This window comes from Podarcis pityusensis (assembly GCF_964106645.2).
Source record: "Podarcis pityusensis genome assembly, chromosome: 2".
Classification (NCBI taxonomy): domain Eukaryota; kingdom Metazoa; phylum Chordata; class Lepidosauria; order Squamata; family Lacertidae; genus Podarcis; species Podarcis pityusensis.
Window position 1 is genome coordinate 72,229,213 of NC_138029.1, and position 21,460 is coordinate 72,250,672.

The 21,460-nt window shown below is 45.8% G+C and overlaps 2 protein-coding genes and 2 long non-coding RNA genes across 11 annotated transcripts in view; 1 reads left to right on the forward strand and 3 right to left on the reverse strand.

The window, feature by feature from the left end:
- Window positions 1–241: 241 nt before the first annotated feature.
- GNAT1 (G protein subunit alpha transducin 1) lies at window positions 242–18,875 on the forward strand. Of its 8 annotated transcripts, XM_080996482.1 has the most exons (11): window positions 2,775–2,861; window positions 4,255–4,839; window positions 6,090–6,615; window positions 8,023–8,065; window positions 8,989–9,130; window positions 9,648–9,805; window positions 10,794–10,922; window positions 12,036–12,165; window positions 13,024–13,177; window positions 15,757–15,953; window positions 16,538–18,875. In XM_080996482.1, exons 3-10 carry the CDS (start codon window positions 6,510–6,512, stop codon window positions 15,945–15,947), a joined length of 1,053 nt encoding a protein of 350 aa, XP_080852608.1. In that variant the 5' UTR covers window positions 2,775–2,861; window positions 4,255–4,839; window positions 6,090–6,509; the 3' UTR covers window positions 15,948–15,953; window positions 16,538–18,875. The 8 variants fall into 8 exon arrangements, with proteins under 8 accessions (XP_080852605.1, XP_080852603.1, XP_080852606.1 ...); XM_080996481.1 differs by having other exon boundaries at window positions 15,757–18,875; XM_080996483.1 differs by lacking the exon at window positions 16,538–18,875 and having other exon boundaries at window positions 15,740–15,947.
- Window positions 2,634–10,735, reverse strand: LOC308472040. Its single transcript, XR_013983259.1, has 2 exons — window positions 10,485–10,735; window positions 2,634–2,858 (listed from the first exon to the last, which is right to left on the reverse strand). It is a non-coding gene; the product is annotated as an uncharacterized lncRNA (long non-coding RNA).
- LOC308472045 lies at window positions 4,595–5,691 on the reverse strand. Its single transcript, XR_013983267.1, has 2 exons — window positions 5,590–5,691; window positions 4,595–5,257 (listed from the first exon to the last, which is right to left on the reverse strand). It is a non-coding gene; the product is annotated as an uncharacterized lncRNA (long non-coding RNA).
- GNAI2 (G protein subunit alpha i2) overlaps window positions 18,298–21,460 on the reverse strand; it is a 128,068-nt gene continuing 124,905 nt past the window's right edge. Inside the window, exons 8-9 of the mRNA XM_080996474.1 lie at window positions 20,430–20,655; window positions 18,298–19,488 (exon numbers count right to left, since the gene is read on the reverse strand). Coding sequence (XP_080852600.1) covers window positions 20,465–20,655 — 191 coding nt within the window. The 3' untranslated portion in view covers window positions 18,298–19,488; window positions 20,430–20,464. The remainder of the gene's footprint in view (window positions 19,489–20,429; window positions 20,656–21,460) is intronic.

Here is a 21,460-nt window from a genome sequence, read left to right on the forward strand (position 1 = left end):
CATAAACAGCTGGAAGCTGCCCAGATCAGTGCTAAAATTCAGCATGCAGGGGTGGCAGGAAGGGCAGGCTTTGGGAAAATCTAGCAGGGGACAGTGCTTTTTAAAAAAAGAAACCAGTGTTATCTGGTATGGCGTACCATGACTTATTTATGTGTCTTGGCATGGTAGCCATTTAGTGTTGGCACCCAAGACACTTTTATCAAGATAGGAATAATGGGACCTTTTAGCCAAAAAATGGGGGGGGAAACACATGGGGGATATGGAACATGGTGGCAGGAGAAATATGGGAGACACACAATGGCCACATGCATCCCACATATGCCTTAGGGGAAGCTATAATGACGGGGGTATAGACACTGCATGTCAAGTTATCCACAGCTTGTTCCCTGTTAATTTACAGAACCATAGATCCCCCTGCTTATGAAGCAACCAGGTAAATTATTTTCTGCTGCTCCTGTTTTATGAGCAGTCGGGTCAGGGGGGGAGAAAGGGGGCAGGTGTTGGATTCCTTAGACCTGGCAGTGCCCCTCCTTGTCCTGCAGCCCACAAACAAAGGCCCCTTGTTCTGCTGGCTTCATAAAAGAGAGAGAAATCTACCTCTCCAAGGGCGTGCTAAGGCAGCCGGTTAAGCAAACACACAGGGAAATGGGGATCAGGGTCATGGTCTCATTTCCTGTCCCCCTAGGCTGAGGAAGTTGCTAAGGGGTGGGTGGGTGGAGTGGTGTCCACTAAAACAAGGATGACACAGGTCCTGAACTGCTGGCCCTGGGCTTGTTCTTCCTCAAGCCTGAAGAGGGTCTCCCCGGGGCCTTGGCAGTCTTTTATCACCTGAAGTTTTTTTCTTGGATACTGATACCTCAGAACTGAACCCTAAAAAGGGTAACTGAGGGGGACATGTTTGAGAGAAAGAGTTATAATGCTCAAGGATAAGTGAATGGTTTCTTGGGGCTGCTTAGGGATAATCTGCTTCACACTCAAATTCTGTCAGCTGGCTAAACTTCACGACAGATTTTGAACTGGTAGTAGTAGGTAGGTAGGCCAGACTGAAAAGGATGAGTTGTTTTCTCGGTGCTTTTAGGTTGACTGCTTTTGGTATATGTCTTGTGTGCTTTTGTTATTTGAAGAACTTGCCCCAGATAAGAAATTTACCTCAGAATCCCCCCTTGAGTTCCAGGTTGTTCCTTTTTTAAAGAGGGAATAATTTTTGCACTCACTGAACAGGCCAAAGGCTTTCTGTGGAAACCACCTTGAATGGGTGTCTTCTCTCATGGCTAAGAATTGAAACCTTTAAAACACACAGAGAGAAAACCTACATAGGCTGAAAACAGCAGCTTCTTATGGAGTTGTTGCTATCTGGCATCAGAAAGGTAAGTCCTACAGAAAGGAAGCTAGGAAAGAAACCCTATTTGGGTATTCTTCTAACATGGATTTTCATGCAGATTCTCATATATTTCTGTATTTTCTTCATTTTTATGTATTATGGTGCTTCTAGCAATTTTATGCTTGCACGTACACACACGCACTCCAACTCCAACTCAGGTAGGCCAAAGGTCTGAAGTGGAGACCCTCTTATTGTGGAGGCTCCCCACATGATTTAGCACCCTGTGTTATTGGGGCTCTATGTAGTGTTGCTACCCATCCCTAGAAAAGTGTCCACTGTCCCATTTGGACTTCAAACAGGATACCTTTCTCCCCATATTCGAACTCCTCCTCCTCAAAACACTGGGCAGAGGGTGGGGATGAGAGGGGGAGTTTCAGATAGAGAGTTTTTTCATGGGCAGGGGGTGAAGAGCAAGAGAAGAGATTTGCAGAGACCTCATCCATCCATCCATCCATCCATCTGTTGGAGAGCAGGGGAGATTGGGAAAGAGAGTTTTTGCGTGGACAGAGATTGGTGGATCAGAGAGCGTGAGTGGGGTTTTGTAAACAGTGTACCTTTGTACAGTAATGGATTGCTTTGAAGTCATTTATGCATCAGGTAAAGTAATTTTTAGGCCCCCTCCATTCTACCTGTATTTTGTCTGACCTGTCCTTTATTTTGCCTGACCAAAGGCGGCAACCCTAGCTCTAAGTCACTTGGGGACCCTCCACACACAAAGGAGGCTCCTGTCGTCAGAGCTTTGCCTTGCTTTGAGTTGGAGGGTGATGAGGGGTGGAGTTCGAGGCAGAGGGCCCAAATAGAGTCACACAGCAAGAGGGGCTAAGGGGGCATTTTCTGACCAAATGTTGTGTGTGTGAGAGAGAGTGGGATGGGGGGGGGGGGAGCACTGCTGCACTAAAAACTAATGACAAGAGCAGAACTGCCTTGAATTTTATCCTCCTCAATGTTACTCTGGAAGGTAATCTCAAAGCAGATCCTTCCTATCTAAATTGGCAGCATTTGACAGATCAACACTCTGACATAAGGCTCACTTTGGGAGCTGTGATGGCTGAAATAATAGTAAGCTAGCAATGGACAAGTCATTTTGCATAGTCTTGTGCAAGGAGCACATTTGTAGTAACGGTTCCCCCTCTAGTGGCAGAAAGTCACATTGTTACTTGAGGTTAAGGAAGAGAACATGCTGTACGTTTGTCCTGCCCTCAATACAGGTCTCTTGTCTCTGTCTCAACTGTGGGGACATGATGCAGACGACTTTTGTGGTTTCTAGAAGACATTTTATTATGATTGGGAAGGCAAATGAATTCAAAGCTCTCTGCACTGGTCAACGTATGAGATACTGAATGTCTTTATGCTTGGGTTTCCTAAGCAGCAATATCTTGTGGGGATCCCAGTCAGCTGTTCCATCTCATTCAGTGTGTTCTAAAATCCATTTTCCAGCAGCTCCTCTCAATCAGACTGAAGCCAAATCCTGCTGGAACTGGTAAGATGATAGTGTTTGATCAGTTTCAGTGTTCATCTCCCCCAGCATCCCGTTTCCAACATGGGACAACCAGATGCTCTAGAAAGTCCACATCGAAGGCACAATGGCATCAGCCCCATCCCCTTGTTTGCCCCCAGAATCTGGCATTTAGAGATAAGTTTCACCTGTTATAAGATTAAACCACAGAGCCTAGGATTAAACCACAGAGCCTAGGACTAGGATTCGAACCCCCAACAGAAGTTTGGGGGTTCGAATCCCCGCGACGGGGTGAGCTCCTGTTGCTTGGTCCCTGCTCCTGCCAACCTAGCAGTTCGAAAGCACGTCAAAGTGCAAGTAGATAAATAGGTACCGCCCCGGCGGGAAGGTAAACGGCGTTTCCATGCGCTGCTCTGGTTCGCCAGACGCGGCTTAGTCATGCTGGCCACATGACCTGGAAGCTGTACACCGGCTCCCTCGGCCAATAAAGCGAGATGAGCGCCGCAACCCCAGAGTCGGCCACGACTGGACCTAATGGTCAGGGGTCCCTTTACCTTTCACCTGTTGTCCTCACCCCCAAACAGGAGTGTTTTTGTTCAGGTTTCCTCCCTAATGGCCTCCTTCAGTATATTAATTTCTGCTGCAGCAAACTCAAGCAGGGTATTCTGCCCACTCCACCCACTGTGGTTTTCTGTATTTCTTTTTCCAATTGACACTCAACATTCTGTACGTACTGAGCATGCTGAAAATGCATTGGGCATATTCTACTAATACCCACCTAGGAGGAATCTGGTTTGTTTTTTTGCATTTAAAAGCAAAAGCACCTCCGACTTAGCATGAAATGAAGAAAAATAACTGTATGGAACTATTCAGGAGTCAGCAGGTGTCAAGGGTGCTCCTTAGCCAAAGGAATGCACACAGCAGATAGTGCTTTATTGTCAGAGCTGACACTTACAGTAGCTTCTTGGCTCTGAATACCACACAAACATGTTTAGTATCTAGGCAGCTTTTCCCAGGTCTGTGCTCTATGGAGCAGTTGCAGCAACAGAGAGCCACTTACTCTCCACTAGCTTATGTGTTTTCCCCCAGTGGGCTACGCACACACAGGCAGAGGCTGCGCCGGTGTGGAAGCTGCCTCTGCACTTCCCACGTCAATTCTCTCCTGGATCTGGGAGACAGTGGTGCAGGAGAGGGGGGGCACCCGGAAGCACCCAGCCCTTCCCTTGCCTAGCCTGTCTGTTTCTCCTCTACCCTCCAGCTCTGAAGTTTCCCCTACCTCCAACTCTTGCCTCCTGGCTAGAACAGTACCTTACAATTCACTGCCCATTCTCCAGAGTCAACTCCAGTCCCACTTCCCTCAATGCACACTAGTCAGCATCCTGCCAGTCCCTGATATTGGGTGCTGTTTCTTCTGCAGATGTCTGTCCTTGTTTGGAAGATGGATCCCAAGCTCTGCTTTTTGGCAAAAGCATTCATCTTTTTTCACAAGAGTATTAGTAACTTATCTCAGGAACAAGGCAAGTTAGTATGTTTAAGTTTTCTTCCCGTATAACCAGTTTGTTTACTTAAATTCATATTATTTAAAGTTTTACATGTGCATTTTTAAAACATGGAAATAGCAGGTAAATAATACTAATAAAGATTCCTCAGCCTCAACAATGACCTTTTGTTTTATCCCTTAAAAACCTACTGATTTTTTACCCTTTGCTGCCAAGCTTCTGTAGGCGATAAAGAAGACATTGTTCTGTAGCAGTTAGTTGATGGTCTCTTATTTTTATTTTTAATGTGTTTTTATTGTATATAGACAGTCTAGTTGTAAACCACTTAAATATTTTTATGATCTAAATATTTTTTATAAATAAATAATCCTGCCCTACCCAACATCTATAACATATAGTTCAACCACATATACAGACTTCCAAGAGGGAATAAGCAAGTTCACAAGAGACAAAAGATGGGGGGAATGGAAGGAGGAAGAACAGAAGGAAAGGGAGCAGGGAAGGTGAGTTTTAATATTCCCTTGCAGATCTAGATCAAACAGTTCCAGGAGCAATGGCTAAATAGATCTCACCTCTCAACAGTTAATCCTATTGCAAACACGATTAACCATTACTGTCCATTATAAACACATTCCATTATTATTTCCAGAGAGGTGGCCACATCGGTTTCTTGCAGCAGAAACAAGAAGAGTCTTTTGGCACCTTAAAGACTAATGAAAGTATTATGCCATAAGCTTTGGTGGACTTCATTAGATACATGAAGTGCTTTCCTGAATTGCAGGTACATCAGTATATATCTCTATGTGCATATCTACCTGCAGAAACTCACAAACTAAACAGTGCATTTAAAAGCCATGTTGGGGGGAATGGTTCTTTGAATTAGGCAGCACCAGGCACTCCTTGCAAGTATTCCACAAATAACTGGGTCGTAAAGGTAAAGGGACCCCTGACCATTAGGTCCAGTCGTGGCCGACTCTGGGGTTACGGCGCTCATCTCGCTTTACTGGCCAAGGGAGCCGGCATTCCGCTTCCAGGTCATGTGGCCAGCATGACTAAGCCGCTTCTGGCGAACCAAAGCAGCGCAGGAAACGCTGTTTACCTTCCCATCAGAAGGCCAAATCTACTTGCACTTTGACGTGCTTTTGAACTGCTAGGTTGGCAGGAGCAGGGACCGAGCAATGGGAGCTCACCCCGTTGCGGGGATTCGAACTGCCGACCTTCTGATCGGCAAGTTGTAGGCTCTGTGGTTTAACCCACAGCACCACTCAGTATATATTCACAGGTCAATAGTGCTCACATTTTAGCAGAGCCGGTGTAAGAGAGCACTGCAATTGAATCTGTGAGATCTGGATGCTGTTCTTAGCCAAGAACTCATTGTATGTAGATAACGCTGTCCCTCACACTCATTTCTACTTCTGTAAATCACAAAAAAAAATATAATTTGCAGGGTGCTTTTCATGAGAATTAAAGTGTCATATTTATTAATAGTTTGGGGGTGATGTTACAAGTAGTTTTTATTAGCCCATCTTGAGGTTGTGAGGGGTTTTTTTTAGGGAGTTGGAATGGCCCAACCAAGCTAACTGTCCTCTTTCAAGCTGTGATAAAATTTACTCAGAAGCTAGAGTGAGATGGAAGCAAAAGGGCCATTTGGAAACCAATCCACTGTAGCTCTCCCTATGCTACTATAGCAGGAGCAGTGAGGTGCGACTTGGAGGGAGGGGTCTGCTTTGACAGTGTTGATGCGTCCCTCCAGGTCAAGAGCAGATAGAAAGTGGAAACTGCTGAGTTTAGCATGCGGGGGGATTTGAGGGGCTTTATCTCAGGAATAGATTTGAGCAGCTGCTGAGCAAAGCAAGTCAGATTAAACTAAGAGGCAGGTCCTGTGGGTGTATTGCTCCAGGCCCTTATTCACCTGTTCCCACTTCACATTGGCCAATACTGAACATCTGACCCCCACCGGGTGGCAAAGTCCTCCCACCTGCAAGGCAGAAAGTGGCTGGTGCTGGAAAGGGGTGGGAGCAGCCATCAATACTGAAACATCTCAAGGGTGCAAGACTAGGAAGGTTCTGTGTGGAATATCGCTGGGCTGCACAGAAAGGCCAAACCACAGCAGGACGTGCTGGAGGTCCCACAGAGGCTTGTCGGGATCCTCTCTTGCTGAACGAAAAGGACAATGGGTGCAGGCGCCAGTGCAGAGGAAAAACACTCCCGTGAGCTGGAGAAGAAACTGAAGGAAGATGCTGAGAAGGATGCCAGGACAGTCAAGCTACTGCTTCTTGGTAAGTCCACCCCCACAGGCAGTCACTAAGGCTTTGCCCTTGTTGTGACTTCTCCCCCCTTGCTGACCCCCCTCCCAATACTCCCATTTCTTAGCACATCTTCTTAGCTGGTGCTGCAGATGTTGGTGGTGAATGCATCTGTACCTTTCCAACAGTGGCCATTTGGACCCTCAAATTCTGAGGAACCTGCCCAATGGCAGTGCTACAGAGCCACCAAGGCATTATTGCAACCGCTCCACCCCCCTTTTCCATCTCAGTGTGGGGCTTTGTCCAGTGGTATAGTGTCTGGTTCTTATGAGGCAAGGCAAGGCTGAGTCCAAACACAACACAGGGAAGGAGGTAGCAGCACACACACACACACACACACACACACACTCCTGCCCTTAGCTGTGATGCCCTCATCATTGCATGTACCTGCACTGCTTGTTTTCTGTGAAGCATTGCAGCTAAGCTGCCCATGGCCCAGATCATGTTATCTCTGCCATAAAGGTGAGCAGTGCTTAAAGCAATCTTAACCAAAGCCTTTGGGCCCAGGTAATCCTCCACAGCTCACTTGCTGCAGCACCAGCATAGATCCATGTCTGGAGGGAAGTTCATTATAAGGAAAGAAAGAAAAGACATGCCGTGTGAATTGGATCACTCACAGGGCCACCATGACCTCGCAGCCCAAGTCAGCAAAGCTATTACGACAGCCCTGCTGTCACCATACTTGGAATAGTTATCCCCCCCCCCCCTCTACCATACCATGCTCTTCCCCTCCCTTCCCCAAACTTGGCATGTATCTGTCAAAGTTTGGAAAATCTAAAAGAGGTAGATAGGTAGGCTTGTCAACTGACCCCAAACCCCAGCCAGGACTGCTCTTGGGCATTTACTGGTAACTGCCCTTCAATCTGCAGTGATTGGCAATTGAAGCTTTTCACAGCAGTGGGGTACCTGCTGTAAGTATCTGCACACTGAGAAGCTGTTAAAGGCACAGCTACAATGGCTGGTTGGAAACTGGCAGCCCTAGATGATTCAAGGCCTCTCCCTGCCTCTGGTTGTTTAATGTGGTATTCATCCCCAAAGTGTATTAAAAGCAAAACCACTAACATGCTTCATGAACCCATATCTTGCAGCTGCTAAGGCAAACGCAGGAGGTTTGGATTGTGTATTCTAAACATATCCGGGACAGGCTGTGTGTCATATATAGCTCTGTCCTCCAACATTGGACAATGGCCTGGGGGTGGGGAGCAACAACCCGAGGGACTACCCCTGCTGCCCCCATCCTTCACTCAGCCTCACCCACTTCACCTCACCATAAACCTCCCAGCAGGTCATTTCTTGTGGATTTTGCGTCATAGATGGAATTAGGTTTTTGAGTCATATACAGATTATAATCTCTTTTCCTTTCTATTTTTCCGTCACCAGGAGCTGGAGAATCAGGGAAAAGCACCATTGTCAAGCAAATGAAGTATGTGTGTGCACAGGCAGCTATTCCTTGCCCACTACAATAACTCTTAAAGAGTGATAGTGAAACTGTACTATTAGGAATTCCTTAGCATACCCAATTGCATTCTCATCTGGAAGAGACTGGTAATGCAGAAGTGCAGACCGCCCCCCTTCTTACAAGGCCACTTCACATACTATGTTTTTAGGTGCACACACATGGTGTTTTAAGTGAACACCTAAAAGCACAGTGTTTGTACACAACAAACATGTTTGCACATACAAGTACATCCTTCAAGGCGCGGATTACTGCTCCCTGTAAAGCGTGTACTCGTTGCCAGCAGCTGGAGGGGAATGCAGTCAAACATGCTGGGAAAGAACTGCTGGCTGGCTTTCTGCATTGTTTTTATCTCCATGGTAGGTAATTTCCTCTAAGAGTTGGGAGAGGAAGAAGGGAAAATTAGCTGGTCACCTTCCTACCCGCAGCTTTCCCTAGACCTAGAGACATTTCCTCCACACACACTGTTCCAAAGGTTTCTTTCTGGCAAAATATTCTGAAGCCATTTCTAAAATCTTTGTTCTTCATGGTGGATTTGCTTGACTCCCGTCTAACCAGACAGTACTGCTAAACTTTTCATGGCCCTGGAGAGACCTAAGCTGGTAGAGGCCTGTCTGACACATGCAGCAGAATGAAAAATTATTATTGTTGTTGTTGTTATTATTATTAACAACCCACCCTTCACTCTGAAGTCTCAGGGCAGGTTACAGCATTAAAACACTGCAGTATAGAGTCATGTGCTGGAATGGCTCCAATGCCAAGCTAAGTGTCTGTCATCTCTGGCCTCTTACCCCATTAGCTGGCCTCTCAGCAGTTCCCTCCCTGCCCAACATCCTTTAACACACTAGTCAAGACCTGCTGGATTGATTTTCTGCCCTTACCTTTTACAGAATTATCCATCAGGATGGTTATTCATTAGAGGAATGCTTGGAGTTCATCTCCATTATTTACAGCAATACTTTGCAGTCCATGTTGGCCATTGTGAGGGCCATGGGCACACTCAACATCCAGTATGGAGACTCAGCCAGGCAGGTGAGTCACTGAGGAGTGGACTTTCTCCCAATGGGAATAAAAAAAGGTAAAGGTAAAGGACCCCTGACAGTTAAGTCCGGTCATGAACTACTCTGGGGTTGCGGCGCTCATCTCGCTTTACTGGCCGAGGGAGCCAACATTTGTCCGCAGTTTTTCCGGGTCATGTGGCCAGCATGACTAAGCCGCTCCTGGTGAAACCAGAGCAGTGCACGGAAATGCTGTTTACCTTCCTGCCAGAGTGGTACCTATTTATTTACTTGCACTTGGACGTGCTTTCAAACTGCTAGGTTGGCAGGAGCTGGGACCGAGCAACGGGAGCTCACCTCATCGCGGGGATTCAAACCGCCGACCTTACGATCGGCAAGCCCTAGGCTCAGTGGTTTAAACCACAGCGCCCAATGGGAATAGTCTTCTATTAATTAATCTATTTATTGTTATCATAATCAGAGGCTGATTTAAAGGGAAGGGCATTGGGGTGCTTTATTGCACTTAACTTTGCCTCCTTTCTCAACTGCAGGATGATTCCCGGAAGCTGCAGCACTTAGCAGACACCATTGAAGAAGGCTGCATGTCAAAGGAGATGTCTGACATTATCTGCCGGCTCTGGGAGGACACCGGCATCCAAGCCTGCTTTGAGAGGGCCTCAGAGTATCAGCTGAATGACTCAGCTGGCTAGTAGGAACCCATTGCTTACACCCCTTGAGGCAAAGGCCCCTTGAGGCAAAGTTACCACAGGAGTGCAATTCTATTTATTTCATTTATGAATCGCTTCCTATGAAGCATCTCAAAATGATTTCACAATGCAATAAAAACATCAGTAAAACAACTGCATATACAAAAACAGTTAAAGCAATACACACAGAGACAAAATTTAAAATCTAATGCATATAATGACTAAGGCTTTTTAAAAAAATCCTCTTAGAAGGCTTGTTGAAAGAGGAAATCATCTTCAACAGCCACTGAAAAAGCAGCAGAGATGGCAACGACTGGGTGCACCTGGAGTCACACATCTCTTCCCACTGAACTAACATAGTTGCATGTTTGGGAACTTTCTTAAGACATTTTTATTTGTGCATCTCTGACTGAGAATATGCCTGCTCCATAGGCAAGCCCAGCAAGCATAGAAATCTAGGGGAGAGAACGTCCTTATGCTCAGCCATTCTTGGGCAGCCTTCACCTGCTGCAACTGGCAAGGTGCTTCCCTAAGAAGCAGAAACTTGAAAGGTAATTCAAGAAGGAAGGCTGAGATCAGGAAACTTCAGCTTTGCTGAATTTGAGCAGTACAGCAGCCACCTTCCTGCTGCTGATTCTTTAAGAACAATGTTATTTTTTTCTGATATAACCTGCTACTCACCTTGTCCAACACACATGACCACAGGAAACATAGGAAGCTGCCTTATACTTAGACCATGGATCCATTTGGCTCAGTATTGCCTAGACTTAGTAATGTCTACGCTGACTTGCAGAGACTCCTCAGGGCTTCAGGCAAGAGTCTCTTCCAGCCCTTCTTGGAGAGATGCCGGAGTTTGAGCCTGCCAGCATGCAGACCAGGTGCTCTGCCCCTGAGCCCTGGTCCTTCCCCATTGTGACTGCCCACTCTGAAGACCAGAGGTCTCTCAGGTCTAGTTCACATGGTAACCCTGGTACCTTTCTCTGTTCACAGTTACCTGCGTGACCTGCCACGACTAGTAGCCCCTGGATATGTCCCCACAGAGCAGGATGTTCTCCGCTCCAGGGTTAAGACCACGGGCATCATTGAAACCCAGTTTTCCTTCAAGGACCTCCACTTCAGGTATTGCATGACTGTGGCTGGTGGACAACCAATTTTGCAATAAGGAAGATTGCAAAAGAGGGTGGGTCATGCATCTGTGGAAGCAGTTGCCATGGAGTAACTGGTACAGCATTGTGATGAAAGGCATGAGTTTTGACTCCCCCTCCCAATCCACCACTGGAACTCCCAATTCAGCCATGAACAGGCCAATTGGTTTTAGGCAAGCCACTCCCTCCTGACCTCCCCACTTCCACCTATAGTATAATAATATTGACCTGCTTTATAGCACTGTGCCAATGTACGGGATGGGCTTTGGGCAATTAGGAAAAATCATTCCATAAGTACCAAGTATTATCATTATTAGTGCACTGTGGAGGGATGTAATATAGTTAACCTCTTTTCCATTTTACATCATTCTGGGGACACTTTCAATCTTTCCTTTCTGTACGCCAAAGGTCGAAGGACAATAAATCAGTATAGCAATGGGGGCTGCCAACTATTTAAGAGAGCCAGTGAGGTGCAGCGGTTAGGCAGCCAGCTGGGGTGGGGGCGGGGATGGTCCCAGGTTAAAATCTCCACTCAGTTAAGAAGAATCTCACTGGGTGACCTTGGTCAAGTCTGTATTGTTCAGATGAAAGTACCCCAGAGGGTAGTTGGAAGGAGAAAATGCAAGTTGAAAACTCTGTTTCCTTTAATGGGAAAAGGGAGAGAAAGGTACATAATTTAAATATCTTGTACCTCTGTTATTCATGTAATGGATAATCCAGCACAACCCTGATAGGTATACACAATGGTGTAGTTGGGTGATTTTAGATTTTGGGCTCGGTGGCCTTACCAGAGGGAGCGGAAGTTGTGTGTCTCTTTAGATGGTCCTGTGTATTACTTCACTCACTTCAAACTCTGGGAAGCCATCTCTGCTGTGCTTCTCCCCTCCCCATTCTCACTCAGTCCCAGAGATAATAAATGCTCACCCGTCCAATTTGACGGTCAGCTCTTCATTCACCTTGCTGTTAAGGACCACATTTTGGGGGCCCTATGGCTCACTGCAGGCCTTTCCCCATCAATTTGCAGTAACACATTGGGGGACTGCTGGGGAAGGCTGTTCAGAAGGGGCCTGTCTTAACTTCCTGGCAGGATGTTTGACGTGGGCGGCCAGCGCTCAGAACGCAAGAAGTGGATCCACTGCTTTGAAGGAGTCACTTGCATCATCTTCATTGCTGCCCTCAGCGCCTATGACATGGTCCTGGTGGAGGACGATGATGTGGTAAGTAAGACTGTTTAGACTTTGGCTGCCAGGATTTGTAAACAGGCGTGGTGGATTAGTGGCAGAGGTAGTGTGCTGGAATGGTTACAGTGTCAGACTGGGGAGATCAGCGTTCAAATCGTCACTAAGCCATGAAGCTCACTGGGCAAGTCACTCTGCTTAACCTACCTCAAAGGGTTGTTCTGAGAATAAGATGTGTGAAGGGGACGGTGCCCTACAGCTGCCATGAGCTCATAGAAGGAAACATGCTGTATAAATAAGACATACCACATTTTCCCGTGTTTAAGACAATGTTTTTTTATTATAATTAAATGTTAAGAATTGGGGGTTGTCTTATACACAGAGGGGGCAATTAGGGGCGGCCGTGAACAGGAGATTGTCAGCTGTGATAGGTAGGGTGATTGGTGGCTGTGGCAAGGCCTGTTGGCGATTGGCTGCTGCCCCAGCAATTGGTGGCTCCTGGCGGCCAGCGGCCAGATGATCGGTGGCTTTGGCAAGGCATGCGATTGGCAGCAACGGTCCGCGGCCAGAATGATCGGTGGCTTTGGCAAGGCATGCGATTGGCAGCAAACGGTCAGTTGAGCGACCCTCCCAAGCTACAACTCTGGGCAATAACAACTCTTGGCAATTTCCCTCCTAGAAAAATGTGGTAAGTAGTGCCAAGACTGAACTGGCTGTGCCATATATCATGGTGAAATGACCTAAAGGGGATTAGGATAGTGCTACAGAATGCACCTTCTGTACATTTAGGGGAGACTTTTTGCCTACTGAAAGGCAGAGGAGCAAAGCTTCTGATAAAATCTGGTTTAGGACTATGGTTGAAACTGAAGGTCTTTCTAATCCTGCCTTCCCTTCCAGAATCGCATGCATGAGAGCCTGCACCTCTTCAACAGTATCTGCAACCACCGCTACTTTGCCACCACCTCCATTGTTCTTTTCCTCAACAAGAAAGATGTTTTCCAGGAAAAGATCAAGAAGGCACACCTCAGCATCTGCTTTCCAGATTACGATGGTGAGTTCCCAGCGTGCAACATCCACATTGGTGTGGCTGCAGCATCTTCTAGCAGGGGTGGGGCACTGATAGCCCCCCCAGATTCTGTTGGATTCCAACTCCCATCAACCCTAGCTAGCATGGCCAGTGTTGGAGGGTTATGGGTGTTGCAGTCTAGCTCTTGGATAGCTCAGTTGGTTAGAGAGTGGTGCTGATAACACCAAGGTTGCTGGTTCGATCCCCATATGGGACAGCTGCATATTCCTGCATTGCAGGGGGTTGAACTAGATGATCCTCAGGGTCCCTTTCAACTCTACGATTCTATGAGCATCTGGAGGGCCACAGGTGTCCCATCCCTTGTCTCCTAGTGAGCAGAAATGCCGGAATTTGCATGGTAGATGCAGGAAGAGAGTTATCTCTTTTTTAATTCTGAAAAAGGTTTCAGAAGCTGAACACCAGCAAGGATGACAAGTTTCAGACTGGTCTGGTATTTTTATCAAATAAGCAAGAAATGGAAAATTGCATACATTTAGATGAAGTAAGGAGGAAATAAATGAGCAAGGGCTGTACCATCATCCCACCCGCCTTTCCCAGAAAGATGGTGGTACTAGATGAGGACTATAATATCACAATGAAGCAAGTTTTAATTTCTTTATCTCCACAAAGGCTCCCTCATATCAACCTACAGGGTCACATAATGCATTTGGTACAACTGACACCATACAAAGATGTCCCAAGGAGCACATTATTTTTGCAGCTGGCCTAACCATGTTAGAATTCATGAGTTCAGCCATGCTGACTTTCTGAATGACACCCACTTCTATTATTTCATGGAGCTGTTAACAACCCTCCTCTATTTTCTTGGGTGGGTGCTGCATTAATCATGTGACTGGGGAGGGCCTCACGCGGGAATGGGAAGACGTGGCCCTTTGTGCCCCCGATGGAGAGCTTGGCGCTGTCGTGAACTTTTATCACAGGGAGAAAATAGATGTATTTCATTTGCTCCCTTGGAGCAAAAGGAACAAGTTACTTTCTGTAATCTATGGATATTATCTTGCAGGGAGAGAAGGTGGGTGTTCCTTTTGTGGAAAAACCCAAAAACAAACATGTTTTGGAAAAGAGGCCACTAGGGGGCCTCGGTGCTCTATGAAACATGACACTCCTCTGCCACGTAAACCAGAACCGGCATCTCCAGTGATCTTCCAAGGGCTGTGTGACAGACAGAACTTTTTTTTTTTTTTTAGTTTTCACACTTCTGTCTTGCCTATTATTCCTCATTTTAGTCTTTAAAATTGCTTTCCTCCAGCTCCTACCAAATGCAGGCACTTCAAATGTGGTGTGCTTGGTGTGGTCATGGTTAAAAAGCTGAATGAATGCAACCCCCCCCCTTTTTTTTTTAAGGAGCCATTGGATGGTGCAAATGGAGAGGGAGGGTGGCTTAACCAACCCCCCTTTGGCCATTTTCTTGCTCAAAATTGTCCCCAACTGCCTTTTCACCCACAGTGGAAAAGTCTAGTGTCGGGACTGATGCCCAAACTAGGAGCAATGAGGGTATCTCTTTACCTTGGGTTCTGGCCCAAATCCTGTCTCAAGCAGGGGACACTGGCCTAGCCTTTAGCAGGGAAGCATGGGTCTAGGCTAACCCTGCCCCACTTACCTCCCCGACAGATGCTTTTCTCCTCAGCTACTGCAGTGAGTAGCAGCAGTGAGTTCAGCTGGAAGAGAAGTACTGGGTGGTTAGAGGAAAGGTTTTGCTCCCCTTATCTGCACACTACTTCTGCTTTCAATACTGGCCCCTCAGCTCCCTACTTGGTATATGTGATTGGAACAGACAAAGAGACCTGATGTCACATCCAGTTTTACCCTTCGCGTGAAATTTGTATTATTTTAGGCCCAAATATGACACAATAGTCGTTCCAATAAGAAAAATATCTGGAAAACCCTGGGGTTATCAAAATATCAAACTTTTTAATAAAAAAGCATGATTATTTGAATCCAAGAAAGTTCTAATGTACAATTTGAAAGCCTAGAGAACCCTGGAAAGTAGCACAAACTTAGCAGTCCCCACACCCCTTTCACCAAATGAGCAAGTTTTTAGGAAGAAGCTCTCTTACAAATGTCAGATGAGGTTTATATGAATGACGAGGGCCCCTAATATATGCAGAACCAGAAATTACCCGGGGAATTACAGAACATTGAAAGGGGTGTTCTCTGAGCAACAGAAATGTAAGGTACAGAGCACTTCCCACAGAGGAACTTTTGCTATAATTATTGCTATCATGTCTAACAAAGTGATTAAGCTGCAGCAGCTGCCGTGCTCTCTGCATGGCAGAGATTGGGACAAATTCTTCACAGCCTGAAGTCCAGAAGGTGTCAGGTTTAGCGTTGTGGACAGGGGGCACATCATAGTTATGTCCAATCTCGACCTGCCCCAGGAGGCATATATCACGATAAATAATTAGAGCCCTGCCTCATTTGTGGATGGAGGATGATTCCAAGGCAGGAGGTATCGTGTGGAAATGTGTAGAGGCAGATTTTAAAAAACCAATTCCTAAGTGAAGCTGCTCTCTGATACCATCCCAGCATCCGTGTCTATACAGGGTCCAATACCTACGAGGATGCTGGTGCCTACATCAAGGTGCAGTTCCTGGAGCTGAACATAAGGAAGGATGTGAAGGAAATCTACTCACACATGACCTGTGCCACAGACACCCAGAATGTCAAGTTTGTCTTTGATGCTGTCACTGACATAATCATCAAAGAAAATCTGAAGGATTGTGGCCTTTTCTGAGTGCAGGTGGGTTTTTCTCCCTGGTTGGTCAACTCTATGCAGTGGGTAAGCCAAGACCCCAACTTTCCTAGTGCAAATGGTCAGGCGGATTCTGTTGTATTATTTGATTGTGCAATGAGAAGTAAAGCAGCCTTCTGCAGCAGAGCAAGGCAGACTCTTGGTGTCACCACTGAACCATTTGGGGCGGGGGAGGCCTGTATCTCAATACTGGAGGATAAATACTTTGCACACAGAAGATCAAAGATCACAGTTCAGTGTCTGACATCTCCAGTTTGGTAGTAGGTGATGTGAAACCATGCTGGTCTGAGGCCCTGAAGAACTGCTCCCAGGGAGAGCAAATGAGTTTTAGACAAGCAACTTGGCATGGTCCCTTAACAACAACAGAGAGCAAGGCCCAAGCTCTGCTTGTGGGCATCTGTGAGTTGTGTTAGCCAATATGCAGAGCAGGATGTTGGACTAGATAGCTTTGCTGGCTCAGAGCAAGGATCTATTCGGTTGCTAGGATAGGGTAGGCCAAAGTGGCTTTCAAGGAAAACTAGTTGCTAAGTGGGATCTTTGTTCCTCACTTTGTACACCTTTTCTCTCTCTAGGTATTCCTGGCCCTTCTGGTGAAATGCAGCATTGCAAATTCAGCAGTATGAAAGGGAAGCTTTCCCCTCACCTGAGCTTATGCACTCATTCTCATTCGTTCTTGCATGCTCGCTGGCTATAGTGATCCACATATGGGGAAAGGAGTTTCTCCCTCATCTGAGCTAAGCCAGACAAAAGATTCTCCATCCCGTCATGGGCGTTTAATTGACCCTCTGGAGTTGGAACTCTGAGATTACTAGGCAGCTTTCAAATTACACCCCAGGAGTGTTGACCGCTACCTCCTCCTTGACACCTAGGAAAAGCAGGCAAGAGCTTCATTCTGGTAACTCACTTTCTTACCTAAGCCACCGCTGTGGTGTGGAAGTTGTTAAGCATGTATGGAGTTTCCTCCCATACTGGGCTTGTTTGTGGAGTCCTGACAGTTTAGGAAACCTTTTTCTTTCTGTCCTCTTTGATTTCTGCTCTTGTAAATAGTGGGCACTTGCTAGGCTTCTTATAGGTGTACTAGGGCACTAACACACCTGTGCACACAGGGTGCTGCAGTAGCACGAGTAGATGGAGAGAGATTCGAGCCTTTACACAAGGTGCAAAAGCTTGAAAACCAAACTCTTGGCCAAGGCACAAGTCAAAATCCTAGAGCTATCCTTAATACAAGATTTCAGTTTTAATTTTTGCTTAAATGGCATTTTCTCAGCATGGTTCTCTAGTGAAGCCTTTTCTTTGTTTCACGGGGGGGGGGGGGCTCTGTAATTATCTGTAGCAGCACCAACAGTATGTGCCCAAACACACTGACCTCACAATATCACAAATAGCTGGTTTTATCAATAAAGTAATAAGTACAAAAGTACAATTTTTTCTTTATACTTTATCTCTTTCGTTTCTAGGACTTAGAATCATTTATCTATTACTCTTTCTTTAGCTTGGAGTGATCTGTATTTCTGATCAGTGTGTTCACTTGGACACTGAACATTTACAGGTCAACATAGATTTATATAACACATTGAACAAAACCTGAGAGAGTAGGCATATTGACTGCACAATGGACACAATTCCTTTTTCATCTTTCTATTATGTGCACGTTTTCCACATCTGAATATGCACAACAGCTGCTTTCCCTGCACATTTGGTCTATGTGCACATTCCCTGCCCCAACCCCAGCACCACCAAAAAAAAAAAAAAAAAAAGATAGTTCCTCATGGTATTTCCAAGCAGAGGTCTCTAATGGGAACCTTGAGAGATGGCTTTCACGGAGTTGCTCAAGTTAGGAAAGGTTCTTCTTTGCTGTCTATGATATGTCTCTGGCTTCCTCCCAGCCAAGTGAGGAAGCCAGTGGTGTAGTCCACACCATGCAGCAAATGGTTACATACATCCCCCACCAGAAAGCCCCTAATCAGTTGTGGGGGCGGGGGATGGCAGGTGGACACTGCTAGAAAGGCTAGGAGCCCATGTGTTATCTTAAGACTTTGCTCATTCACGCTTGTTCTGGGAAGTGTGATTTCTAAGGGTTGTGGCTGATCATAAACTTAAACAAAGCCATGTGCCTGAGTTTTATCTAAACTAAACCACTTGCAAACCTTGAAGTGCAGATGATGCCAGACTGATGGAACGCCTTTCAGAGCCATGTGCGAAGCCAGCTCTTTGGTGCCGTGTTGTGTTTTCGTGGCCCTGGTGTAAAGCAAAATGGTCTGGCGAAATCCATTTGGCAATGCAAAAGTCCTCCCTGGTGCATGCAAGAGAAGCAATGCAGAGTAAACAGGGCTTTCTTTCTACTTTTTATTATTTCAAACCGTGTGAACAATTTGGTAAAACATTGTGATAAAAGCTAGGCTGCGTCTTGACGGTTACTAATGGCCCCGGTGCCCATCGACTGCCCGGCAGGCAGGACCGCTTAACATACAGCAGTGTTTCCTCAACTGGTACTACAGTTAGAGCTAAGAAAATACATTAAAATAGACCTGACATTACAGCAACCTCAGGCCCTGGGGTGGGGCACAAAGGAATGGAAAGAAGTCCTTAGTGGAATCTTAGCCCTTAGGAACCTAATTCTGTGGCCAGGAAGAAAAGGTGTTTTAAACCCTTGGGCGCCGCCCCCTCATAAAAAGCTTGGCCTGGACCACAGCAGAAAGGGAGAAAAGGGCTGGGGGGGAGAGAAAGGGGGAGTCCATTTTATGCTAATCTAAAACACAATGCACATTGAAGCAAACTAAGAAACAGATGTAAACATACAGACACCCTCAAGGCACAAAATTTACTAGAGAAGATGAGCTCATGTTGGGCAACTCAACTGTTTACTACATGACATTTTAAATAAGGGTTTCTTTTTTTTAAAAAAGGTTTTCTTAAAAAAAAAAAAAAATAGGTCAACTTTTCCTGCACAAGTTGGCTTCTGGAGGAATGTTTTTTTTTTTCGTTTTCTTGCCAGTCTGTGCAAATCATGGAGGTAGGAGCTGAGAAGCTTGCTCCATGGCAAGAGCTCCACCTGTTGGAAGGTGAAAAACAAATGGACAGTGGTTTGCTTTGGCAGAGCCAGACAGAGGTTTGCTTGGACCATTTGCCTTAAAAAAAAAAGGAAAGGAAAGGAAAAATCATTAAAAACATGTCCAAAGCCCCTTGACTGGTTACCTTCTGCACTTCAGCTTTAAAAAATAAAAATAAAAATGGACATACATGGAAATGTTACAGCTATGGCAGGCCACCAATCATTGGTGCTTCAGTAAGGCTTTGTGGGCACAGGGATAGGATACAAGCAGCCTGCAAGAGGCACCCGGGACAGCACAGAGCAGGGGAAGCAATGGAAACTGTCCCTCGGACAGGCAGAAACTCCAAAGTCTCATCATTAGGGAAATGAAAAGGAATGGAACAAAAATGTAAGAAGCAGAAGTCATTAAATGGTGCAGTCCTCCCTTCATCAAAACCAGCCTCTTCCTCATATGGAGCAGTTCAAGTAATCCTGCAAAAGGAGAGAGCACAGAAAAGTGAATCAGCTCAAGCTGGAAGAAGAGTGCATTGGCAGGACCCCTGGAGCTGCTTTTGGAGTCTGCTGCCTCTGATTTTCTGCACATCTGTCAAAAACGGAAGTCAATTATCTGAAGGAGGTGGACAGATATAGACAAACATTGCTCACTTCAGTGGCCATGATGGACCCAAGCAACATTCAGCTTGCACCACATGTGCAACCATTGATTCAGTACCTCCCCAGTCTGTGAGCTAAATGTTTGTAATATACCCAGAAAAAGAAGGCTTCATCCATCATTTCTTAAACACATAAGAAGACCCTGCTGGACCAGGCCACTTATTATTCATTAATTTGTATATTGCCAATCATCAGAGGATCACAGGGTGGTTTACAATATAAAAACACAGTAACAAAAAGAATACTCCAAAGTATTCTTGGGAGCCTGGGAGCTAATCTCTGATGGACCATCTTCCTGAGCCTGGAATTATGTCAAGGGGCCCAGACGCATTTCAAGATTGGTTCAGAGCAGTTTAACAAGTTGATCCCCATCCGATTTTGAAGAGCTTAATCTCCACTGGGACTGAAGGGAGCCCACATGAAAACAAGCTAGCATTTCTCTCCTCCAGCAAGCCAAGCCCTCCAGCTCCCATCAGCTCAAGTTCACAGGGCATCAATGACTCTGCTTCATCTTTCTGCAATGGCAAAACCACTCCTCTGCTCCTTAGCCCTGCCAGCTCTCCGTGCCCATCCACCTTTGGCATCTCAAACAGTCGCTTCTGCTACTACCTTTGAGACACAGGCACACACAATGGTGTATTAAGATGTACAGAGATGTCACAGAATTGACAGCCATGTCTTGCTCACACATTTATTTCCTGGGAAGAAACAGAAGTGCATGCCCTTTCAGGCACATGGATGAGTGTGCAATGCCTCACCTTCCTGTGTTCCTCAGTAGATGCCGCCTGGAGAGCTAGAAGAGCCCACAGTCCTTCAGGTTATTTTTGATGATGACATCAGTGACAGCATCGAAGACAAACTGCACGTTCTTGGTATCAGTGGCACAGGTGAAGTGGGTGTAGATCTCCTTGGTGTCCTTCCTCTTGTTCAGGTCCTCAAACTTGCTCTGGATGTAGCCAGCAGCTTCATCATACTTGTTGGCCCCTAAGGAAGAGGAGGCGGGAAAGAGAATGAGAAAGAGATCCACAGAATGATATCAGGACAGGACTAGGTGCACTAACTCAATGACACCCATGGAATCAGACACTGGTAGTTCAGAAAAGCAATGCATTAACTCCTGCTCTAGTCCTTAAAGAGGCCAACATATGCTGCTAACAATACTGGGAACAATCATGATACCTACAGCTTGAGCTTATTTTAATCCATGAGCAGTTTATAGTAGAAACTCATCTGCCTAGTACTGAGTAGTAGCTGGATGAATTTACAGCAAAACTGACTAAATAAATTCAAAGGGAAATACACTGACTGACCAGCTCCTCCTCATGAAACTCAAGAGCCACACAGCTTAGTCATACCAGGAAGCTGCAATGCTGACACAAGCAATTGCAATAGAGCGGTGCATTTTTCGGGGGGGGGGCGGGTTGTTCAAGTCACTTTGCAAAATGATCAGTTTCACACTTTCCAAAGCAATATAAGAACTGAAACACAGCCATCCTTTTAAATTCACACTTATCTGAATTTTGTGGTGCAGTTCTCAAACCATAGTTGACAAAAATGCAAAAAAATATGCATTAGGATGAATTTGTGAGGACAACAACAACAACAGAAAGAAGCCAGGGTGGCTATCTAAAGAACTTTTAACTGAGTTAAGATTAAAAAAGGATGTGTACAAAAAATGGAAAAGGGGGGAAACCACCAAAGAGGAATTCAAACAAATAGCCAGCACGTGTAGACACAAAGTCAGAAAAGCTAAAGCACAGAATGAACTCAGGCTTGCTAGAGAGGTTAA